Source organism: Haliotis rufescens, unplaced genomic scaffold, assembly GCF_023055435.1.
Source record: "Haliotis rufescens isolate VD_foot unplaced genomic scaffold, xgHalRufe1.0.p SCAF_16, whole genome shotgun sequence".
NCBI lineage: Eukaryota > Metazoa > Mollusca > Gastropoda > Lepetellida > Haliotidae > Haliotis > Haliotis rufescens.
Window position 1 is genome coordinate 28,766,375 of NW_025963846.1, and position 27,061 is coordinate 28,793,435.

General features: G+C 42.7%; 1 protein-coding gene across 1 annotated transcript; it reads left to right on the forward strand.

Annotated features, from left to right (window-relative positions):
- On the forward strand, positions 1-21,390 carry LOC124152970. The gene is made up of 9 exons (XM_048397089.1): positions 1-99; positions 3,191-3,280; positions 4,740-4,987; positions 8,552-8,705; positions 9,420-9,568; positions 11,111-11,206; positions 16,448-16,589; positions 20,399-20,602; positions 20,792-21,390. Exons 2-9 carry the CDS (start codon positions 3,202-3,204, stop codon positions 20,845-20,847), a joined length of 1,128 nt encoding a protein of 375 aa, XP_048253046.1. The 5' UTR covers positions 1-99; positions 3,191-3,201; the 3' UTR covers positions 20,848-21,390.
- The last annotated feature ends 5,671 nt before the right edge of the window (positions 21,391-27,061 follow it).

Below are 27,061 nucleotides of genomic sequence, written 5' to 3' on the forward strand. Positions count from 1 at the left end.
CATCGCCGATGGGGGTACACTCGTAGAACGTCCGGCGGGGATGCAACAACGCTGAAAGGTACCTCCTGACTTCATCCTCTCTCACTCTGGTCAGTTGTGGTAAGTTCCGTTTTTCTCTCTAAGCTTTGTCTTGAAATATTTCTGTGTAGATTGAAATTATGATCCTCGAACGCTTTAACTCCGCGATTGTTTGAAGTTAAGTACCGTCGAGATATATGTGTTCATAAATAACATTCGAATCCCCGACTCGCCCCGAGTATGTTTTCTCGGTTTGCCAGCCTCCTTCCCGTGCTCGTGTGGTTCAGAGTGTCGTAAACTGACATGACGTGATATTACTGAAAGATTGTTCGAGGCAGAGTTAACCTCACTCACTCACTCACCCAAAACTCACTCACCCAAAACTCACTCACTCACTCACTCACTCACTAACTCACTCACTCACCCAAAACTCACTCACTCACTCACTCACTCACCCGTCCAAGACCCAATCACCCACTCACTCGATCACTCGATCAGTCGATTAGTCGATCACTCACTCACTCACTCACTCACTCACTCACTCACGCACTCACCCACCCACCCACTCACTCACTCACTCACTCACTCCGAAGGCGGGTTCAATGTGTGAAGCCGTGATATTGCTGGAATATTGCTAAAAGTAGTTTACAATACTCACTCACTCACACATAGCCTGACTATTTCCTACTTTCGTACGATCTAATATCTACAATTAGTATCTACCAAGCTCCATGGAGATACTTCGACTCAGTACAGGTAGATGTTTGTGACGCTGATCTACTGGAAAGAGGACATGACACAGTGTTCCAATAGTCCCACAACCAAGGCACCAAGTTAGCCTTAATCCGATGACTGTCTGACCAATGTATATGACACCCACTGGGGAGTGTCGAATATGTGTGTCTGTAGTTCGAGACAAGAGAGTACGAAACGAGTGTGTGTCAGACACCCTTAATCTTACAGCTACAGTAAATTACGTTTATAACGAACACGCTTATAACGAACTGACGGATATAACGTCCATTTATTGTATATATTCCGTACATTTGCTTATTACGAACAACGGTTATAACGAATTAAAATTGAGTTCGTTATAACCGTAGTTTACTGTAGTTGTTTAAACATGCATCTGGCGAAGTCTTTGATAGCATGTATAAGATCGAAGAACATGACCACATGACACTTTAGTGTTGTTATTCATAAAAAGGTGTGTCTTCAAATCTAACGAGTTGTACAATAAATGACATTTGACAGGCACGAGTGCAGTTATCTGTTTCTTATACATCCTAAAATCCTAAATCGACCCGTGAAGATTCCGGGGTAGAATAGTTCTTCAGCAACCCATGCTTGCAGTAAAAGATGACTATGCTTGTCGCAAAAGGCGACTAACGGGATCGGGTGGTCAGGCTCGCTGACTTGGTTGATTCATGCCATCGATCCCAATTGCGTGGATCGATGCTCATGATATCAATCACTGGATTGTCTTGTCCAGACTCGATTATTTACAGACCTCCGTCATATAGCTGGAATATTGCTGAGTGCGGCGTTAAACAACAAACAAACAAACAAACATCCTAAAATCGCACAATTTTAGCATAGAATCAATGCATTGTAAATCCTCATATGCGCATTAATACATAACAAACGGCCATGAGTGACGTCATCCGGTTAACTGATTACAACACATACCTTGTGTTACCCTTCACAAAAAAACAGTTTCTGTCATATCTGTTGATTATCAAAGCGATGATGATTATACAAAAAGATCAAAGAGCATTTACTAAACACCATAAAGACAGAATTTTTCGACACAGACGACCGAAGCAAAATTAAGGTATCACTGACGTTTAATCAGAAAAGTAGTCCGTCATCCCCATAGAGAGAAGTAAAGACGACTTATTTATTACCTATATTTCATACAGATGCGCTTAGTTCTTAAATATCTTTGTGAATACGGCAACCGATACAATGTTGTTAGAGTGAGTGAGTGAGTTATTGCTTTACGTCACATCGGCAGTATTTCAGCCATATCGTGACGACAATGTTGTTTAAAAATATCATACCGCCAAGGTTCTATGAACAATGGTCACGGTTGAAATAGGTTAGACCGCACGGACCCCTGGTGTCTTATCGTTGAAAAGATTACACTACCGGTCCTCGCGCTACAACCTGTACTTAGTCGATATGACCCGTGAAGATCCGGGGTAGAATAGGTCTTCAGCAACCCATGCTTACCATAACAAGCGACTGTGCCTGTCATAAGAGGCGACTAACGGGGTCGGATGGTCAGGCTCACTGACTTGGTTAATGCATGTCATCGTATCTCAATTGCGTGGATCGATGCTCATGATGTCAATCACCGCCATATAGGTGGAATATTGCTGAGCGCGGCGGTAAACAACAGACAGGCAGACAGACAGATAGGCAGGCAGACAGACAGACAGTCGACATGTATCGAGGTTCCACACAGTTCTGCAGAATACTGGCTTCTTTCTTCGAAGCTGCTTGGACAACAGCGACAGTTCGATATATCAGGATTTACAATGATCTGTCTATTTTTTGGATTGAATGAACGTCATTTGTTTGGTTATCGAGAACAATGAAATTATTGCTATATTGTTGTGATATTGAAAAGACATTATTCAAACATCGGTTTTGACTACTACACATCTTGTCTTTGGTTCCGCTTTTATAGTGAGTGAGTGAGTTGGGTTTGACGCCGCTTTTAACATTATTCCAGTTATATCACGGCGTGTCAGCTTAATGTGGGAGGAAAGCCCGAAGTGATGCAGGTCTTAGAGACGTTTACCACTTCGGTCAAACCCACGAGCACGGGTATGGTGCTGACAAACCTAGAAACATAATCAGGGCGAACCGGGATTCGAACCCACAATCATAGGTTTCTGGCGTGCCCAAGGGACGCAACTCTGCACAGCGAATCGCGGCGCCTAAGACGACTGGGCCACCCGTGCCTGCTCCGCTTTTATAGATTTTACACACTTCAGTATTAGATTTCTGTAAAGCGTTGAAATTTGAATTGAAAACACTGGCAGAAATCGTTCCTCTCTTTTACTTGTATTGTGTCTCTCCGTTACTTGTATTGTGTCTCTCCGTTACTTGTATTGTGTCTCTCCGTTACTTGTATTTTAGCTCTACTTCACTTGTATTTCAGACCCAAGGACGATGTTCAAGGATTTGCTCTGTTTGATCGTTGCCGCCATGTCCTGGCGTGACGTCACGTGTAGCTATGCAAATAACACACGTGAGTACTACTTGTGCAGTTACAATATATCTGAATGTAGTGTTGTTGATTGTCACACTAGGACAATAGATAGGCGCCGGTGTTGTGTGCCTTGGGGTTATCACTCGGGGAGTCTCACCCTCGTTATCCTGTCGATTATATCTCAATTCTATTTTGATTCATACATGTATTTGTCAAACTACTAATTGTGGAACACTCGCCAACAACTTGTGATCCAGGTCTCACCAGGGGTGGTGGAAAGGAAATAGTGTTCGCTTCTCGAACCACTTTTTCGGGTTCGATCGTCGGCATTGGGTAAACGGGTGGTCAACAATGATTAAATTCGTTTTTGATGTTTTGAAACTGATTCTTGATTCTAAACTGACGACCAAAACATTTACTATTATCTTAAATCGCACAAGTTTAAAAACCATAAAAGATAGATGAGAGAAAAAAAGTGTATTGAAAAGATCAAAACGAAATCAACATTTAAAATGACAGTCACACAGCATCCGATATTGGACTGACAGTTGCCCGAATAAAGGTAGGGTAGCAAAAACAAGCTTTCAACGTGATGGACAAAGGGAATACACATCTAAAATCGCTCAAGTTCAGTGACACTTCACATTAATAACGTGTATAACAACCCCCAGCTTGAAGACACGCAAAAACTCTCCGGTGCACAGAAAACGTCAGTCGTCTAAAGACGTCACGTGGGATACATCGCCATTCTTCCTGAAGGGCCTGTCGACTAATCATATACCCTAAGGCAATTGTTGTACAATTGCAAAGTACCAGTCTTCATTGAGCGTAGTTACCCTGGGTCTGCTTGTTCTTTGTCTGTCTGAGGCCTGCCCGGTCTGTCAATAACATTGCGTCACGTTAGTTACAGCAACACTTGAGGATCCCAAACTGGGATCTTGCAATGAGGGCATAGGTGGCTCCCATCTGTATGGTACCCAGGGCCCGCTGGCGTTGTTCTGGTGTCAGACGTGGCATTTCACTGGTGTTTGTTTTGTCTGTGTGTGTTTTTTTGGGTTTTTCTATCTGTGTGTGCCTGGCATGCCGTCCGTATCATTTATTGCAACTGTATTTTCGGCTGCCCATGCGGCACGTGTTTTTCACTTTTTCGCATTTTCTACGAAACAAATGTACCGTGGATGTAAATCACTTCCTGTAAAGAACAATGTTGTGTTGGACGATGTGTTTTGCATACGTATTTCATTTCAAAGTTTCTTTATGCGAGACAATTGCACCAACATTCACTCATTCACTTACCCAATCACCTAACCACCTAATCACCCACCTACTCACTCACTCACTCACTCACTCACTCACTCTCACATCCGCACGCACGCACACACACACACACACACACACACACACACACACACACACACACACACACACACACACACACACAATCACTTACTAAACTAACCACCCTCCCACCCACTCACTCGCTCACTCATTCTTTTAGTGACGCTGGACTTAACGCACGTGTGTGCCAACAGACTGTACCGGGTCGACCACTCCAGTAATTTCACCGTGGAGGGTAACACGTCATCCCGCTCCCCCCAGAACGCGTGGTGGGAGTTACAGGGGGGACGGTGTGAGGTGTCATTCGAGACCTCGGAGGACCAGGGCTTATGTATCAATATGTATGAGATCGAACTGTTGCCTCATATCACCATAGACTTCAAAACTACAGCCTACCGACCAGACAAGGTAGGTGAACAATTGCCATACTGATAAATATGATTATCATACTTCCATGTCAGATCGATGAAATCTGATTGGTCAACATGATCTTGATAAAATATTGTGTATCGAGCCTTTGAGGGGAATATATTTCTCAGCGGGGGAAAGAAATCTCTTACACCCCGCCACGAGCATGTCAGGCCGCACGTGGATTTCTGCGAGGCAGAATATATCCCTTATACCCCAAAAGCAAAAAGCCCCACGCTGGAAGTAACTAACCTCAGCTCAATCGAACAGCTGTTTTCTATCAATATTGAATTTGTTTTAATTCTTTAACAATGTCATATTAAAAATGTCGGTAAGATAAATTCCTTGTAGCAGGATCACTCGGGGCTTCATGCGTCCCTCGTTAGGTTTTGTACTACTCGTCTCCGGCGCGTGCTATAAAACCTAACGCCGGAGGCATACAACCGGATGTACCCCTCGTGATGCTACTACAACTTATATAAGTGATTCTGAACCTGAGTGAAGGCTCTCTGTGTGTGAAGCCTGGATAGTCCAGTTATCACAATACAAGGATCCGTCGGGTACGGGTTCGAATCCAAGATTCGATCCGACTATGATTCTTGGTCCGACAGCACTATGCAAGTACTCGTAGGTATCATCAACGTGGTAGCGTTTAAGATCTGAATCACTTTAAACTTTTCACAATCATGAAGCAAATACGTCGTGGTATAACTGTAATACTGTTTAAAGCGGCGTTGAACCTCACTCACTCACTCACTCACTCACTCACTCATTTACTCACTCACTCACTCACTCACTCAATCACCCATTCACTCACCCACTTACTCACTCACTCACTCACTCACCAACAGTAACATGTGGAACAGCTGTCCATCGTCTTTATTCGTTCCAGGATTCCAGTTTCATACAATACATAAATGTATATAAAAATGGAAATCGGGGCCGATACTGCGGAATATGGAACGGTATATGGCTCCGTTTGTACAGTTCCTTTTGATGTGACGCTGAATGCTGTCTAGGAATACAACACGAGTCCTCCCCGGCCGGAGTAAAACGGAGATGCCATCTCTGCACCAATGTTGATGTTTCCAATAATCGATATCTCCTTAATTCTTCAGGTCGCGGAGTAATTCCTTGTAATTAGACTTGTAATATAAATGTAAATACCGGTAATCGACTCTCGGCGGAAGGTTACATTGATACGGGAACGCATGTAATCACACTCAATGTATGATAGGGTACGATGAGGCATTATACTGCCGCCGACTTCACCGGAAGGGGAATTTGTGAACCAGTCGTTTAAGGCTCTGCAGAGTTGCGTCCCTTATTTCATAACTTCAGATTTTCACCCCACATTAAACTGTCATCCCGGGGCATAGTGAGTGAGTGAGTTTGATTTTACGCCGCTTTTAGGAATATTCCAACTAATCACGTCGGGGGACACCAGAAATTGCCTTCACACATTGTTCCCATGTCGGGAATCGAACCCGGGTTTTTGGCGTGACGAGTGAACGCTTTAACCACTAGGCTACCCGACCGACCCGGCCGGGATATAAGTGAACTATTTTTCAAAGTGTTCACCGCCGGTGAACGCATTTCATTTAAGATAATAATTAAGAATTGACTTTCACTTTGTGTCAGTTCATAGTGAGGGCCAAACTGTATGAACGTCGCAAATTTCTTACCCCAAAGGATGTAGGCCATGATCTTAACACAATTTTATTCAGTACGTGTGACTTCATGTTTACACTAACAGCCATACAACAACCAGCTGTATCGCGGAGTAAAATAGTTCCTTTAAAAGAGAGGTGACATGGGCGTATTGATGCACAACTTGCTCTTCAGAAACATCTTACGCAGCACATGTATTCAAATCATATCCTCATTAGATGAGAAAGGTCTGTAAAGAACTACCTCAGCAAGTCAGTCACAATGACAGCGCGTCGTAATACATATACATCAAGTACAAGACGTCAAAATGGCCGACACGATAAACGTGACGGGAGAGATTTCCTAAGTTGTTAATGAACCTGTGAACCTGATGTGTTAGTCATCATTGATCAACTGGCCGATCATTGAAAGGTGAATAAAGATGCGTCAAACAGACACTAAGGTAAATTCATAGATTGCTGGAGACGGTCAATGTCAGCCTAGGCTTCGATGTGCATTTCTTCATTTGTTCATTAGGATAGGCCGCGGCAAGGATATTCGTGAACAATCATGCAGTCATGCTCTCTGACATTTCTCAACGTATACTGAAACGCTGAGACCAAGAATAAATTAAAGGTTCTAAATGATCAGAAAGAACGCTTATGTATGTTTTGGTGGTAGGGAATTCCCAGGGGCTTCCCCAGGTATGTGGAAGTAGTCCGTCAGTGTTTACGTCATTTCAAGAACACGGTCTCGTGAAAAACGTATGAACTTCAAATTGTGTCGTTCATACACTTATGAACGTCAATTTCGCGGTCATGTGACCTACCTCTCGTCCAATGGAAAACCCGTATATCGTGACAACTTCAAATTAAAAAATTATTAACGCATAGATCAGATGTATCCTTTGTTCTGGGCAGAGTACATCACAAAACTACACAATACCTAAGCAAATCGTTAAATAATGTTACCAAAAACTCTCGTAATCGGGTAAATATGGGAGCAGATGATTATGCATCAGATTAACTGCCGGGCGAAAGAAAATGTGCACTTGGAAATTGCGTCCTCCATGTTCATTGAGACGTCACGTGCACGTCACCTGATGTGAGATAATCATCTAAATGATGCAGACCGCCTCCGTGGCCTAGTGGTAGAGCGTCCGCCCGGAGAGCGGAAGGTCCGGGGTTTGATCCCCGGTCGCGTCATACCAAAAGGCGTTAAAAGATGATATTTGTTGTTACCCTGTCTGGCGCTCGGAATTAAGGGGCTAAAGCAAGGACTGGTCGGCTCGGAGTCAGTATACTGTGTCTGAGTGGGGTATTCATGTTAAACTGCGGCATGGTATCTCAGTGAGCTAGCACTATAAATCGGCATCAGTCCGGCCTAGTACAAGCAGCCACACACACGTGCATGCACGTCTCTATATAAGTGCAATAATCTTGGACGCGATGTTAAACCCAATTTCACCTCACCTCACCTCTAAATGATGCATGTAATATCGCCAACGATACCCGTCTCAAATACATCACCATCGAATAACCATTTCTTGTTTGTTTCATTTTTAGCCACCAACAAATATGGGCGTGTACTTCTTTTGACCGGAAAAGGGCGGTCGGGTAGCCTAGTGGTTAAAGCGTTCGCTCGTCATGCCGAAGACCCGGGCTCGTTTTCCGAAATGGGTACAATGTGTGAAGCCCATTTCTTGTGTCCCCCGCCGTGATTTTGCTGGAATATTGCTAAAAGCGGCGTTAAACCATACTCACTCACTCACTTTTGACATGAAATCTCTACATTGAAATCTCTACATTGAAAATGAACTCGCAATTACACTTTAAATTTGGCGGTGCGATACTTTTGACGAGCTGTATATTTGTATGCTTCCAAGTGCGCTGTAATGTGGATGTACTTGTTCAGCGCTACAGGCGAGGGGAGTCGACGGGGGAGTGGTGCACACACAAGAACCTCCTGACGATGGAGATTACGATAAGGGGGAAGGAAAGAAAACATCCAGGCTTTCAGTTCGGGTTCGACGTCCGGAACAAGACGCTGGACCACATCGAGAGAGTGTGTGAGTATGGTATAATAATAATACTAATACTAATAATAATAATAATGATAATAATAATAATAATAATAATAATAATAATAATAATAAAAATATAATACTAATAATAATAATAATAAATAATCATAACAATTATTATTATTATAATTATTATTATTATTATTATTATAATTATTATTATAATAGACCATTAATATTGTGTATATTTCCACACCACACCGGGGCGAGCTCAAACAGCTATTATTACTCCGGGCACTGGATCAGTGTGCACTCAATAATCAATCTCAGCTCCCTTGGGAGTATTCAACCGTAAGCTGCCTGTTAGGCGCTAGAAGCTTTATATCAATTAATTAAACAACTACACACAAACACATTTTTATTCTTCATACCAGACCCGTGAAAATCAAGGATAAAATAGGTCTTCAGCAACCCTTGCTTGCCGTAAAATGCGACCATGTTTGTCGTAAGAGGCGATTAACGGGATCGAGTGGTCGGGCTCTCTGACTTGGTTGATGCATGTCATCGTATCAGTCTTTGGATTTTCTGGTCCAGACTCGATTATTTACAGACCGCCGTCATGTTTCTGTAATATTGCTGAGTGCGGCGTTAAACAACAAACAAACAAAACAAAACATTACGTTATTTCAACCGATAATGTTTGCTCCTAATAATAACACAATCATATACATCCGATAATACTTGACCCCTTGACGGCAGACAACATGGGCTCCGCCACCGACTGCAACATGGGCTACACTCTGCGACAGACTGAAACAGCCATTGTGAAATCAGTACAGGTATTTGACCAGCCGCCATTGGAGTGTGAAATGACCTTCACCTCACAGTCGACAGAGGAATATGGCCAGGTGAGTTATAATTCCCATCAAATGTTTTTCCTCTTCTTTTTGACGATGGCACTGTTGGTATCGTGCCTCAATCATTCGTACAAATGATGAACCGGTTTTAGTGAAAATTGTTCCAAATGCATATACATCACCGCCAATTGCCAAAGCATAAACAGATGGTTTGCAACCTGACTGCTACGCAAATATATCTACAGCTAAAATGCTACCTGTTTATAATGCGAAAATATCTACAGACAATTTGAAAAATGTTGCTTTAAACTGAACACAGTGAACAGAAAACTGTGACAACAAACATGTTTATTTCAGACAATGGGAGACAACTAACATATATTTCAGGCAATGGGAGACAACTAACATATGTTTCAGGCAATGGGAGACAACTAGCATATATTTCAGGCAATGGGAGACAACTAGCATATATTTCAGGCAATGGGAGACAACTAGCATATATTTCAGGCAATGGGAGACAACTAGCATATGTTTCAGGCAATGGGAGACAACTAGCATATGTTTCAGGCAATGGGAGACAACTAACATATATTTCAGGCAATGGGAGACAACTAGCATATATTTCAGGCAATGGGAGACAACTAGCATATGTTTCAGGCAATGGGAGACAACTAACATATTTCAGGCAATGGGAGACAACTAGCTTATATTTCAGGCAATGGGAGACAACTAGCATATGTTTCAGGCAATGGGAGACAACTAGCATATATTTCAGGCAATGGGAGACAACTAGCATATATTTCAGGCAATGGGAGACAACTAGCATATATTTCAGGCAATGGGAGACAACTAGCAAATATTTCAGGCAATGGGAGACAACTAGCATATATTTCAGGCAATGGGAGACAACTAGCATATATTTCAGGCAATGGGAGACAACTAGCATATATTTCAGGCAATGGGAGACAACTAGCATATATTTCAGGCAATGGGAGACAACTAGCAAATATTTCAGGCAATGGGAGACAACTAGCATATATTTCAGGCAATGGGAGACAACTAGCATATATTTCAGGCAATGGGAGACAACTAGCATATATTTCAGGCAATGGGAGGCAACTAGCATATATTTCAGGCAATGGGAGACAACTAGCAAATATTTCAGGCAATGGGAGACAACTAGCATATATTTCAGGCAATGGGAGACAACTAGCATATATTTCAGGCAATGGGAGACAACTAGCAAATATTTCAGGCAATGGGAGACAACTAGCATATATTTCAGGCAATGGGAGACAACTAGCATATATTTCAGGCAATGGGAGACAACTAGCATATATTTCAGGCAATGGGAGACAACTAGCATATATTTCAGGCAATGGGAGGCAACTAGCATATATTTCAGGCAATGGGAGGCAACGCACAGATATAGTTCAGGCAATGGGAGACAATAAACTTATTTCAGGCCTTGGGAGGCAAATATATATTTCAGGCAATGGTAGACAACAAACATATTTCAGGCAGTGGGAGACAACGAACAGATATAGTTCAGGCAATGGGAGATAACGAACATATATATTTTTCATGTTTCAGGTGTGTGTGAGTGTGAAGAAATTCAAACCCCGGTATGGATGCCGCATGGAGCTGAAACTCAGTCAGTTGGACCAGGATCACTGGCCGGCCGAGGTGGTAGGTATCGCGGTATAGTCCTGGAACAGTCAGTTGGACCTGGATCACTGGCCGGCCGAGGTGGTAGGTATCGCTGTATAGTCCTGAAACAGTCAGTTGGACCTGGATCACTGGTCGGCCGAGGTGGTAGGTATCGCGGTATAGTCCTGGAACAGTCAGTTGGACCTGGATCACTGGCCGGCCGAGGTGGTAGGTATCGCTGTATAGTCCTGAAACAGTCAGTTGGACCTGGATCACTGGTCGGCCGAGGTGGTAGGTATCGCTGTATAGTCCTGGAACAGTCAGTAGGACCTGGATCACTGGTCGGCCGAGGTGGTAGGTATCGCGGTATAGTCCTGGAACAGTCAGTAGGACCTGGATCACTGGTCGGCCGAGGTGGTAGGTATCGCGGTATAGTCCTGGAACAGTCAGTTGGACCTGGATCACTGGCCGGCCGAGGTGGTAGGTATCGCTGTATAGTCCTGAAACAGTCAGTTGGACCTGGATCACTGGTCGGCCGAGGTGGTAGGTATCGCGGTATAGTCCTGGAACAGTCAGTTGGACCTGGATCACTGGCCGGCCGAGGTGGTAGGTATCGCTGTATAGTCCTGAAACAGTCAGTTGGACCTGGATCACTGGTCGGCCGAGGTGGTAGGTATCGCTGTATAGTCCTGGAACAGTCAGTAGGACCTGGATCACTGGTCGGCCGAGGTGGTAGGTATCGCGGTATAGTCCTGGAACAGTCAGTAGGACCTGGATCACTGGTCGGCCGAGGTGGTAGGTATCGCTGTATAGTCCTGAAACAGTCAGTTGGACCTGGATCACTGGTCGGCCGAGGTGGTAGGTATCGCGGTATAGTCCTGGAACAGTCAGTTGGACCTGGATCACTGGCCGGCCGAGGTGGTAGGTATCGCTGTATAGTCCTGAAACAGTCAGTAGGACCTGGATCACTGGTCGGCCGAGGTGGTAGGTATCGCGGTATAGTCCTGGAACAGTCAGTAGGACCTGGATCACTGGTCGGCCGAGGTGGTAGGTATCGCGGTATAGTCCTGGAACTCAGTCAGTTGGACCAGGACCACTGGCCGGCCGAGGTGGTAAGTATCGCTGTATAGTCCCGGAACTCAGTCAGTTGGACCTGGACCACTGGCCGGCCGAGGTGGTAGGTATCGCTGTATAGTCCTGAAACTCAGTCAGTTGGACCTGGACCACTGGCCGGCCGAGGTGGTAAGTATCGCTGTATAGTCCCGGAACTCAGTCAGTTGGACCTGGACCACTGGCCGGCCGAGGTGGTAGGTATCGCGGTATAGTCCTGGAACAGTCAGTTGGACCTTGACCACTGGCCGGCCGAGGTGGTAGGTATCGCTGTATAGTCCTGGAACTCAGTCAGTTGGACCTGGACCACTGGCCGGCCGAGGTGGTAAGTATCGCTGTATAGTCCCGGAACTCAGTCAGTTGGACCTGGACCACTGGCCGGCCGAGGTGGTAAGTATCGCTGTATAGTCCTGAAACTCAGTCAGATGGACCTGGACCACTGGCCGGCCGAGATTATATGACCGTTCATGCATGATTGTGACGATGTGGAGTGTCTGGTTCAGATATATATGACCGTTCATACATGATTGTGCAGATGTGGAGTGTCTGGTTCAGATGTATATGACCGTTCATACATGATTGTGGCTATGTGGAGTGTCTGGTTCAGATATATATGACCGTTCATACATGACTGTGACGATGTGGAGTGTCTGGTTCAGATATATATGACCGTTCATACATGATTGTGACGATGTGGAGTGTCTGGTTCAGATATATATGGCCGTTCATACATGATTGTGACGATGTGGAGTGTCTGGTTCAGATATATATGACCGTTCATACATGCTTGTGACGATGTGGAGTGTTTGTTTCAGATATATATGGCCGTTTATACATGACTGTGACTATGTGGAGTGTCTGGTTCATATATACATGGCCGTTCATACATGTATGTGACGATGTGGAGTGTCTGGTTCAGATATATATGGCCGTTCATACATGACTGTGACTATGTGGAGTGTCTGGTTCAGATGTATATGACTGTTCATACATGATTGTGACGATGTGGGGGTGTTTGGTTCAGATGTATATGACCGTTCATACATGATTGTGACGATGTGGTGGTGTCTGGTTCAGATATATATGGCCGTTCATACATGATTGTGACGATGTGGAGTGTCTGGTTCAGATATATATGGCCGTTCATACATGATTGTGACGATGTGGAGTGTCTGGTTCAGATATATATGACCGTTCATACATGATTGTGACTATATGGAGTGTCTGGTTCAGATGTATATGACCGTTCATACATGATTGTGACGACGTGGAGTGTCTGGTTCAGATACATATGACCGTTCATACATGACTGTGACGATGTGGAGTGTCTGGTTCAGATATATATGGCCGTTCATACATGACTGTGACTATGTGGAGTGTCTGGTTCATATATATAGGGCCGTTCATACATGACTGTGACGATGTGGAGTGTCTGGTTCAGATATATATGACCGTTCATACATGATTATGACTATATGGAGTGTCTGGTTCAGATGTATATGACCGTTCATACATGATTGTGACGATGTGGAGAGTCTGGTTCAGATATATATGACCGTTCATACATGATTGTGACGATGTGGGGGTGTCTGGTTCAGATGTATATGACCGTTCATACATGATTGTGACGATGTGGAGTGTCTGGTTCAGATATATATGACCGTTCATACATCATTGTGATGATGTGGAGGTGTCTGTTCAGATGTATATGACCGTTCATACATGATTGTGACGACGTGGGATGTCTAGTTCAGATATATATGACCGTTCATACATGATTGTGACGATGTGGGGGTGTCTGGTTCAGATGTATATGACCGTTCATACATGATTGTGACGATGTGGAGTGTCTGGTTCAGATATATATGACCGTTCATACATCATTGTGATGATGTGGAGGTGTCTGTTCAGATGTATATGACCGTTCATACATGATTGTGACGATGTGGAGCGTATGGGTCAGATATATATGACCGTTCATACATGATTGTGACGATGTGGAGTGTCTGGTTCAGATGTATATGACCGTTCACACATGATTGTGACGATGTGGAGTGTCTGGTTCAGATGTATATGACCGTTCACACATGATTGTGACGATGTGGAGTGTCTGGTTCAGATGTATATGACCGTTCATACATGATTGTGACGATGTGATGGTGTTTGGTTCAGATGTATATGACCGTTCACACATGATTGTGACGATGTGGAGTGTCTAGTTCAGGTGTATATATGACCGTTCATACATGATTGTGACGATGTGGAGTGTCTGGTTCAGATGTATATGACCGTTCATACATGATTGTGACGACGTGGGATGTCTAGGTCAGATATATATGACCGTTCATACATGATTGTGACGATGTGGGGGTGTCTGGTTCAGATGTATATGACCGTTCATACATGATTGTGACGATGTGGAGTGTCTGGTTCAGATATATATGACCGTTCATACATCATTGTGATGATGTGGAGGTGTCTGTTCAGATGTATATGACCGTTCATACATGATTGTGACGATGTGGAGTGTTTGGTTCAGATATATATGACCGTTCATACATGATTGTGACGATGTGGTGGTGTCTGGTTCTGATGTATATGACCGTTCACACATGATTGTGACGATGTGGAGTGTCTGGTTCAGATGTATATGACCGTTCACACATGATTGTGACGATGTGGAGAGTCTGGTTCAGATGTATATGACGGTTCATACATGATTGTGACGATGTGGTGGTGTTTGGTTCAGATGTATATGACCGTTCATACATGATTGTGACGATGTTGAGCGTCTGGTTCAGATGTATATGACCGTTCATACATGATGGTGACGATGTGGAGTGTCTGGTTCAGATGTATATGACCGTTCACACATGATTGTGACGATGTGGAGTGTCTGGTTCAGATGTATATGACTGTTCATACATGATTGTGACGATGTGGAGTGTCTGGTTCAGATGTATATGACTGTTCACACATGATTGTGACGATGTGGAGTGTCTGGTTCAGATGTATATGACTGTTCATACATGATTGTGACGATGTGGTGGTGTCTGGTTCAGATGTATGTGACCGTTCATACATGATTGTGACGATGTGGAGTGTCTGGTTCAGATGTATATGACTGTTCATACATGATTGTGACGATGTGGTGGTGTCTGGTTCAGATGTATATGACCGTTCATACATGATTGTGACGATGTGGTGGTGTCTGGTTCAGATATATGTGACCGTTCATACATGATTGTGACGATGTGGTGGTGTCTGGTTCAGATGTATATGACTGTTCATACATGATTGTGACGATGTGGTGGTGTCTGGTTCAGATGTATATGACCGTTCATACATGATTGTGACGATGTGGTGGTGTCTGGTTCAGATGTATGTGACCGTTCACACATGATTGTGACGATGTGGTGTTGTCTGGTTCAGATGTATATGACCGTTCATACATTATTGTGACGATGTGGAGTGTCTGGTTCAGATGTATATGACTGTTCACACATGATTGTGACGATGTGGAGTGTCTGGTTCAGATGTATATGACTGTTCATACATGATTGTGACGATGTGGTGGTGTCTGGTTCAGATGTGTGTGACCGTTCATACATGATTGTGACGATGTGGAGTGTCTGGTTCAGATGTATATGACTGTTCATACATGATTGTGACGATGTGGTGGTGTCTGGTTCAGATGTATGTGACCGTTCATACATGATTGTGACGATGTGGTGGTGTCTGGTTCAGATGTATGTGACCGTTCATACATGATTGTGACGATGTGGTGGTGTCTGGTTCAGATGTATATGACTGTTCATACATGATTGTGACGATGTGGTGGTGTCTGGTTCAGATGTATATGACCGTTCATACATGATTGTGACGATGTGGTGGTGTCTGGTTCAGATGTATGTGACCGTTCACACATGATTGTGACGATGTGGTGGTGTCTGGTTCAGATGTATATGACCGTTCACACATGATTGTGACGATGTGGTGTTGTCTGGTTCAGATGTATATGACCGTTCATACATGATTGTGACGATGTGGTGGTGTCTGGTTCAGATGTATATGACCGTTCACACATGATTGTGACGATGTGGTGTTGTCTGGTTCAGATGTATATGACCGTTCATACATGATTGTGACGATGTGAAGTGTCTGGTTCAGATGTACGACTGTAAGACGAAGAAGGAGTCCACACAGGAGGTGTGTTCCAGGAATAAGGTCCTCGTCATCAAGCTGAAGAGAGGAAACGTCTCTCAGAGTGCGGCCAACTTTGAACTCAAAGTTGCCAGCAAGTTGATGCCACGTGAGTCTGTCTTCAAAACATATGACGTCATGAACATGTTGACTTGCGACAAAAGAAGTAAGGACCATCCGATTCTTTCTTTCATGGCATATCAGATAGACTGTAGTAATATGAGAGCACCCGATTCTTTCTTTCATGGCATATCAGATAGACTGTAGTAATATGAGAGCACCCGATTCTTTCTTTCATGGCATATCAGATTGACAATAGTAATATGAGAGCACCTGATTCTTTCTTTCATGGCATATCAGATAGACTATAGTAATATGAGATCACCCGATTCTTTCTTTCATGGCATATCAGATAGACTATAGTAATATGAGAGCATTCGATTCTTTCTTTCATGGCATATCAGATTGACTATAGTAATATGAGAGCACCCGATTCTTTCTTTCATGGCATATCAGATTGACTATAGTAATATGAGAGCACCCGATTCTTTCTTTCATGGCATATCAGATAGACTATAGTAATATGAGAGCACCCGATTCTTTCTTTCATGGCATATCAGATTGACTATAGTAATATGAGAGCACCCGATTCTTTCTTTCATGGCATATCAGATTAACTATAGTAATATGAGAGCACCCGATTCTTTCTTTCATGGCATATCAGATAGACTATAGTAATATGAGAGCACCCGGTTCTTTCTTTCATGGCATATCAGATAGACTATAGTAATATGAGAGCACCCGATTCTTTCTTTCATGGCATATCAGATTGACTATAGTAATATGAGAGCACCCGATTCTTTCTTTCATGGCATATCAGATTGACTATAGTAATATGAGAGCACCCGATTCTTTCTTTCATGGCATATCAGATTAACTATAGTAATATGAGAGCACCCGATTGTTTCTTTCATGGCATATCAGATAGACTATAGTAATATGAGAGCACCCGATTCTTTCTTTCATGGCATATCAGATTGACTATAGTAATATGAGATCACCCGATTCTTTCTTTCATGGCATATCAGATAGACTATAGTAATATGGGAGCATCCGATTCTTTCTTTCATGGCATATCAGATTGACTATAGTAATATGAGAGCACCCGATTCTTTCTTTCATGGCATATCAGATTGACTGTAGTAATATGAGAGCACCCGATTCTTTCTTTCATGGCATATCAGATAGACTGTAGTAATATGAGAGCACCCGTTTCTTTCTTTCATGGCATATCAGATTAACTATAGTAATATGAGAGCACCCGATTCCTTCTTTCATGGCATATCAGATTGACTGTAGTAATATGAGAGCACCCGATTCTTTCTTTCATGGCATATCAGATTGACTATAGTAATATGAGAGCACCCGATTCTTTCTTTCATGGCATATCAGATTGACTATAGTAATGTGAGATCACCCGATTCTTTCTTTCATGGCATATCAGATAGACTGTAGTAATATGGGAGCACCCGATTCTTTCTTCCATGGCATATCAGATTGACTATAGTAATATGAGAGCACCCGATTCTTTCTTTCATGGCATATCAGATAGACTATAGTAATATGAGAGCACCCGATTCTTTCTTTCATGGCATATCAGATTGACTATAGTAATATGAGAGCACCCGTTTCTTTCTTTCATGGCATATCAGATTGACTATAGTAATATGAGAGCACCCGATTCTTTCTTTCATGGCATATCAGATTGACTATAGTAATATGAGATCACCCGATTCTTTCTTTCATGGCATATCAGATAGACTATAGTAATATGGGAGCATCCGATTCTTTCTTTCATGGCATATCAGATTGACTATAGTAATATGAGATCACCCGATTCTTTCTTTCATGGGATATCAGATTGACTATAGTAATATGGGAGCATCCGATTCTTTCTTTCATGGCATATCAGATTGACTATAGTAATATGAGAGCACCCGATTCTTTCTTTCATGGCATATCAGATTGACTATAGTAATATGAGATCACCCGATTCTTTCTTTCATGGGATATCAGATTGACTATAGTAATATGGGAGCATCCGATTCTTTCTTTCATGGCATATCAGATTGACTATAGTAATATGAGAGCACCCGATTCTTTCTTTCATGGCATATCAGATTAACTATAGTAATATGAGAGCACCCGATTCTTTCTTTCATGGCATATCAGATAGACTATAGTAATATGAGAGCACCCGATTATTTCTTTCATGGCATATCAGATTGACTATAGTAATATGAGAGCACCCGATTCTTTCTTTCATGGCATATCAGATTGACTGTAGTAATATGAGAGCACCCGATTCTTTCTTTCATGGCATATCAGATAGACTGTAGTAATATGAGAGCACCCGTTTCTTTCTTTCATGGCATATCAGATTAACTATAGTAATATGAGAGCACCCGATTCTTTCTTTCATGGCATATCAGATTGACTGTAGTAATATGAGAGCACCCGATTCTTTCTTTCATGGCATATCAGATTGACTATAGTAATATGAGAGCACCCGATTCTTTCTTTCATGGCATATCAGATAGACTATAGTAATATGAGAGCACCCGATTCTTTCTTTCATGGCATATCAGATTGACTATAGTAATATGAGAGCACCCGATTCTTTCTTTCATGGCATATCAGATTGACTATAGTAATATGAGAGCACCCGATTCTTTCTTTCATGACATATCAGATTGACTATAGTAATATGAGAGCACCCGATTCTTTCATATTAGTTCATTTGTCCTATGACAGAATCGGTTGATCCTTAACTTGTATTGAGTAGTATTTAATAGCACTCCAGGTCAAACGATAGAGTATCCTTTGCTTAAACATAAATTTTGTTAGCCAACATAGGACTTTTACTCTAGCTAGACACAATCGAATTGCTTACAGTAAACACAGTGGTTATTCTCCGGGGCTTCGTCAGCATTTCGGGCTAAGCCCATGCCAACCCGTGCTTGTCGTAACATGCAACTTAGTGGATCGGGTGGTCTGGCTCGGTGACTTGGTTGAATGCATGTCATCGTATCTCGACGGCGTGGAATGTTGCTCATGACATCAGTCATTGGATTATCTGGTCCAGACTCGATTATTAACATGCTAACGTCATAATGCTAAAATTAAACAGTAAACAACAAACAAAGGTTTCGTGTGAATCACGAACTTCATGTCGAAGTTTCCTTAGAATCCCTTATATCCGAACAGAGTGTATAAGTATTGTCTTGCGCCACTTTTAGTTAAATTCCAGCAATATAACGGCGTAGGCCACCAGAAAATGGCTTCACACATTGTACCCATGTTGGGAATCAAACCCGAACCTTAAGCGTAACGAGTGGACGCTTTAACCAATAGACTAATATCCGAAGTTCATTATAGTGTTTAATAAGGCTGGTGTCATAATGCTGGAATCCCCATTTTCCTGCTCAAATTGAAATAGTGTTGAAATCTGGTATTAATTCTGTGTTTTCCAATAGGTATCCAGTCCGCTCATGGCATGTAACTAAGACGGAAGTCAAGTCGAAAATGGCCTCAAATCGCCCTCGTGTCGCTGTTATATATGTACTACCAGCCTTCTTGAAACTGTCCCATTCCGAAACTTCTCGAATGATCAAGCCTATCATGTTTGTAAACAACCATGGGCGGTAACTCTAAGTTTCACTCACTGCCGCCGACAGCAGTCAGTTTAGATTCAATCATTTACTGCCACTGACAATCACTACACATAACAACAGTCTCTACTGCCACATAACAGTCTTATCAAGTAAACACTTGCAGTTTTGCTTATTATGCGATGAAGTTATTAAAATACTGTTCAAATTCGGCGCAAACAATACTCACCTATCTTTCATCTGACAGTGTGGGAATCTGTGGAGAGCATGAAGACGGAGCTGAGTGTCATGACAGCGGCCAAGTCCCTCACTGTCGTCATCGCCACCTTCGACACCGTCGTCGCCCTCATGGCAGCTTTCATCAGCGTCGCAACCAGGTACCCCTACGGCAGACTCAAGGTCTTCGGCGACGTGTTTGGGAAGGACCCTATACCATCTCACTATGGCAACGGTGAGTATACTCCATCAAACCGTTTGTGATCTTGCAGGGTATAGGTATATTCTGTCATCAAAGAAGATATTCCAATAATACATAAACATTTCCCCTTAAATACGTCCGAGGATGCATAAACCTTTGTGACCTGTATATATAATAATTAAGTAAATATTATCTCAACAAGATATTACTCATGGTTTTCAGAGTATCCTGTTGCCATAGCAGTGACAACCGGCGAATCAGAACCGCCGCCATTTTGAATGGTGGCGCAGTTTGTTCGTTGACCGTGACGTCATCCCACGTAGTGATTTTCTCGTCATCACCTCAGAACAGTTAGATGACGCTAAACAGCGCCACCCCGTGGCAGATAGTGATAGTGTCGGACATCCTCAGGACGGGCGGACATCAGGCGCGGACACCTATCTGTCTACCCGCGGGTCAAGGCTGTTGTTCGTATGTCCGTGTGTCCGCGGACGTGAATGGCCACCATTCTGTACATAGTGTGTAGTGTTTGAATGGCGGGTGCGACCAGTACGACAGGACATGCTGACCCCTTTCGCGAACACCTGGTGTCATCACTGATTTTTAGTTGTCCATTCCACAGCTATTTGCCCTATACGCCAAGTGGAATCTGTTTTGGCAAAACATCTAGTGAGGTTATTCTCCGGCATTGGCAAATTATACTGTTAAGAATCTGGGAATCGTTTATATACATACAGTGTAGATGCATGCATGTGTTATAGAGATTGAACGTGAACATATCAGTTGTATGTAGAGAATCTAGGATAAATACTACATAGTCAGTGTTCTTTCTTTATCTTGAACAATGCTTCCTCTGTACATGACCTGGCATTACTTCACTTAATTATTAGTTAACAACCAACTGGGAATGACCGGACTTCTTTCTGCATACAGTACACTACGGTTATAACGAACTCAAAGGGACAACAAATTTTAGTTTGTTAAAACCGTAATTCGTTATAAACATATATACATCATATATACAGCTAATGGCTGGGACCAAAAACCGAGTTCGTTATATCCGCCAGTTCGTTATAAGCGTATTCGTTATAAACGTAGCTTAATGTATATTGATAATGTCGCGTTGTCGGCCTTTTCCCTTATTTTTGCGCATGTGCAGAAAGTATATTAATCTACATGTGCGCAGAAATAGTTCAACCCCTTTTTACACTCCAGTGGCACGGGTATGGTACAGACAAACCATGATCTGGGCGAATGTGGGATTCGAACCCACGACCGTATGATTCTGGAAAGCCTAGTGTACTCAACTGCAAGTTGTGGCGTCTACGACGATAGAGCAAACAGTCCCCGTTAACTGATTTGGAAAGGAATTAAATGAAATAGACTAAGAGTTTTTTCTCACTACCAAAACACTTTGGTTAATGATTTGTGTTGTGTGTGTGTGTGTTGATTTACGCCGCACTCAGCAATATTCAAGCTTTATGACGGCGGTCTGTAAATAATAAAGTCTGGACAAGACAATATAGTGATTGAACATCTATCAACGCAAATGCGATACGATGACATGCATTAACCATTCGGTAAGCCTGACAACCCGATCCGTTTGTCGCCTCTTACGACAAGCATCGGTTGTTGAAGACCAGTTTTAACCGGCATCTCGTTGGTTTATGAAAACAACACCGATAATAAATAAAATATACAACTTGAAATTAATAAAGCACATCATGACAAAATAAAGAACAGTGATATACCCGTTTTTAAAAATTCAAGTCTCATGATACTCATTCTTATAATGGCTCTAGATCTCGAGTATAGTCATGACAATCACTTACTGTGTTGCCCAAAGACACACACATATGAAAAGAACTTTGTTATTGATGCAAGTAAGGTTATATAAAGTGACAATTATCCATCTGTTTTGTCAACACATGTGAACATGGCACGCAGGAGGCTGTCAGAGGCATTCCGTTGGCAAATTACTGGCATACATGACTCAGGTATGTCATACAGAGCCATTGGACGTCAACTAGACTGTGACCTTACTGTCATCAGAAGACTCGTCATATAACACCGACAGACACGTGAAGTGATGGACCGTCCGAGACCAGGTCCACCCAGAAAGACATCTGTACGGGAAGACATGGCTAAAGCACGTCATGTGAGGCGACCACCCCCAGCTACAAGTAAAGCTCTGAAAGAACACTTGCAACCCAAAAGGCATCTGTCCACCAGAACTGCCCGAAACCGGCTACAATCATTTGGGGTGAAGTCACAAAGGGTCTCAGTCCCCTGTTAACTGCTCATCATAAGAGCCTTCGATTGTCTTGATGTATAGCTCGACGTCATTGGAATCTGGGGATGTGGCGAAAGATCCATTGGTCTCGTGAAAGCAGATTCTTGCTGCACGTCACAGTTGGGCGAATGCGGGTTTGGAGACACAGAAACACTGCATTTACCTCTATAAACATTGTACCAACAGACCCGTATGGTGGATGCTCCGTCATGGCGTGGGGAGCAATATCTCATGACTGTACACTGGACATGGTAACAGTACCAGGCAATCTCAAGGGCGATCGTTACATCCGGGACATCCTCTATCCTGTTGTGGCTCTATTTGACAATCATGCCACTCCAGTTGTTTTTACGGACGACAATGCTAGACCCCATCGCTCTCGTGCTGTGACTGCCTGTACGCAAGGACACACTACTGACACTTTGCCTTGGCCCGCTGGTCCAGATTTGAATCCATGCCTGGGAGATTCTTGGACGTCGGCTGCATGCAATAGATCCACAAGTATAGAAGGTGGCAGCTTTAGAGGCTGCATTGCATTGGGGTGGCAGCAGTTACCTCTTGATCGTACCAGAAGACTCTGAGGGATGAGTTGCGGTCGGGTAGCCTTGTGGTTAAAGTGTTCGCTCGTCACGCCGAAGACCAGGGTTCGATTCCCGACATGGGTACAATGTGTGAAGCCCATTTCTGGTGTCCCCCGCCGTGATATTGCTGGAATAGTGCTAAAAGCGGCGTAAAACCATACTCACTCACTCACTCACTCACTCACTTTGAGGGATGAAGAGAAGGGTAGATTCTGTCATCTAGGCACAGGGCAGTGATATTTCTAGGTTGTATGTGAAGTAGTTTCTAAAGACACATCAAGACTTTGTTAGCTGTTTATTTTGAGAAAGCAGCCATATTGGCAATGTTTGGAGACAATTCCCTCTTCAGCAAACTAATAGCATTGATCTCAGTTGTTTTCATGGCTAATCTTTTCACAGACAATCATCCCATTTAACAAAACAATTAGTTTGATGTTAATGAAAATATCCTTTTCTATAAGCCTATATAAACTGGCATTTTATTTCCTATACATGTCATGTCAGTAAGGTCTGTTTATCCCCACCCTCGTTATAATGCCACATTTCCCACTGGACTAAAGATGGCATTACAACGAGGGACGTGAAAACCAGACCTTACTGTGTCACCATTTCTGCGCAGTTATTTTCACGATACGAATTTCTTCTTATATGTACGAATGACACAAGTATGTAATCGAGATACAACGTCATCTTGCAGTCTATATAAATGTAACATGGGACACGATTAAATTTAAGACATCTGTTAGAATCAACATACCCTCATATGACATATATCTTGCAACCAATCGTCAATGATGTAACGTTGCCAATAAGAGTTGCCTCCCTTGACCTGTTCTCTCACTACTCAGAAAGCACGCTGTTTATAATGGGCGATGTCTACTACACACATTCTCACAGTCCCTAAACCATATTATTTTCCATTCCGGCCAGCCCTTACTGTAATGCTATAGCTCTGAATGAAGCAAGTGTAGATTTTTCACAGGTTTCGAATCTCTTTTCACTGGGGCCTCTTTTCAATTTAAATGTAGTTGCTTTTTATCTATCAAAATTATGTAATTTATTTTCGAGACGAAGAGTTAGTCTAACTACACACCGTAAACACAGACGGGTGAAGAATCAAAGCTTCCTATTGAAACGGAACGGCCAAAGACTGGTCGATAAACTACTAAAATAAATGGATACTGCCACCAGTCACTAAATGTGACAACATATATACCAGAGCTTGGAGACGAGGTTTAGCGAAAATATATCACAAGGATCTATAAAATTATGAATGTCGAAACTAGCGGAATGCAGATGGGTCACACAACAAGTAGTTAAAGTCCAATAACGAGTTCGTTATTTAATCACTGTACTGAAAAAAGCTTGCACATGGTCTCGAGATTTTGAGACACGATACCGGCTGTCAACTGTCAACTGGAAACTGGAAACAACAGTCGCTCGGCATTGTCTGTCACATCGTGGCTCTAGAATTCGGTACTTGTCTGTATCCCTCCAAAGATGGATATATCTGAACTGTTTAAACAATTAAACTGTTCAATAAACTTTGAAACTTGAAAGTGCACGAACTTGGCTGCAACCGGAACTGGATCCATGTAATGTGAACAAAACATTCCGGAAGTCACGTGACCCAGAATGAATGCCAACGAGGCCACACCTCCAAGAGCTGTCAAAATGTGATATTAGTCAGCATGAAGTCAAATTCTTACTAAAGCATAGAATTAAATATATCGGATGGATTCTAGAACTATCCCTGTAAACATCGGTTGATAAAAACCCTTGACTGTGACGGCATCATCAAGCGACTTGATAATATAGACAATATGATCGGAATGACGTCGGACACCTCGGATAGCGACGACAATTGACGACTGTCAAAACATATAAATATAGACTGTGAACTCTAATATTATATGCAGACGACCAATGACCTGCCTCTTGTGATAACTGTAACTGTAGCTTGTGTGCTTGAATCATTACAATCTTGGAAGATTCCGTCGGAAAGAATCCGGAATGGCTGTCGGAATCTCGGCACTGTCAGACGTCACGCAGACGTCAACAAGACGTCATCCGGATGTCCTCAAAGGTAAATCAAAAGTTATGCAATAAAAATCTCTTAGAATGCGAAAAATAAAATTTAGCTGTGACGTTATCCTGGGACCTACCTTAAATTGCTTGTCAAAGTCAAAATTGACGCTGCCAAAGTTAACCTTGACCGGTCTATATATAGTGACCTAAGGTCACATGGTACGCAAACGTGACGTCGGAAAATCCAAGATGGCTACTGTAAACTGGCTGGCGTGACTCAAAGTGGAATTTACTGTTTACTTGATTCTGTAATTCGGAAAAACATTGCATAAAGGTATGTCATCCAAATAACATACAACATGATGCTAGTACCATGATTGAAATTAGGATGATGGCTGAGATCTTTGAAAAACCTGTAAACCTTGATAAAACAGGATGGGTACAATGTGTGAAGCCCATTTCTGGTGTCCTCCGCCATGATATTGCTGGAATATTGCTAAAAGCGGCGTAAAACCAAACTCACCCACTGATAAAACAGGAATTTGTGTTACACTAACAGAGTTGGAACATGTGCGCGACTTACTGACACTACTTACATACCAGCTGTTGTGTCTATCAACAAGCACCTGCCTCTCCCCGCGCTGATACAGTACTTAGTTGCACCTTATATATGATGACAACGCTTAATCAGAGTGAGTGCGTGAGTGAGCATAGTTTTACGCCGCTTTTAGCAATATTCCAGCAATATCACGGCAGGGGACCTCAGAAATGGCCTTCACACATTGTACCCATGTCGGGAATCGAACCTGTGTCTTCGGCGTGACGAGCGAACACTTTAACCACTCGAATGTCCCACTGCCCCCCAGGGTGAGTGAGTGTGTGATGGTGAAGTGTTTTAACACACACTAAAATCCATTCTCAACCAGCATCAGTGGATTTATCCCTAACCATGTCATCAGCATCATGAGTTGCTATTTAAAGATGCTGTAGCGTCCGTTTCCGTTGAAATATCGTTTGTTTTTTGTTTTTTTGTTTAACGCCGCACTCAGCAATATTCCAGCTATATGGCGCGTTCTGTAAATATTCGAGTCTGAACCAGACAATCCAGTGATTGACATCATGAGCATCGATCCACCCAATTGGGATACGATGACATGCATCAACCAAGTCAACGAGCCTGACCCGCCGATCCCGTTAGTCGCCTCATACGACAAGCACAGTCGCCTTCTACGACACGTATGGGTAGCTGACCTATTCTACCCCGTTGAAATATTGAAAAGTTGGTCAAACACCTTTTTACCCTGACTAATGTATACTACTCAAAAGAAGTGAAGGGCCACCTAATTCTTAAATGTAATTCCTTAACTTCTTTTGAGTGATATATATATATATATATATATATATATATATATATATATATATATATATATATATATATGTGTGTGTGTGTGTGTGTGTGTGTGTGTGTGTGTGTGTGTGTGTGTGTGTGTGTGTGTGTGTTATGATACGCATTACACCGTGACAAACATACCTTGATGGAAGACTAACCTGGATGTGGTGCTTTAATTATTCAGTGAGTGATTTGGAGGT

Coding starts and splice junctions, on each gene's coding strand:
- LOC124152970 (XM_048397089.1), top strand. CDS start 3,202: ATGTTCAAGGATTTGCTCTGTTTGATCGTTGCCGCCATGTCCTGGCGT. Junction 8,706..9,419: donor GGACCACATCGAGAGAGTGT/GTGAGTATGGTA, acceptor CCTTGACGGCAG/ACAACATGGGCTCCGCCACC. Junction 16,590..20,398: donor TGCCAGCAAGTTGATGCCAC/GTGAGTCTGTCT, acceptor TTCATCTGACAG/TGTGGGAATCTGTGGAGAGC.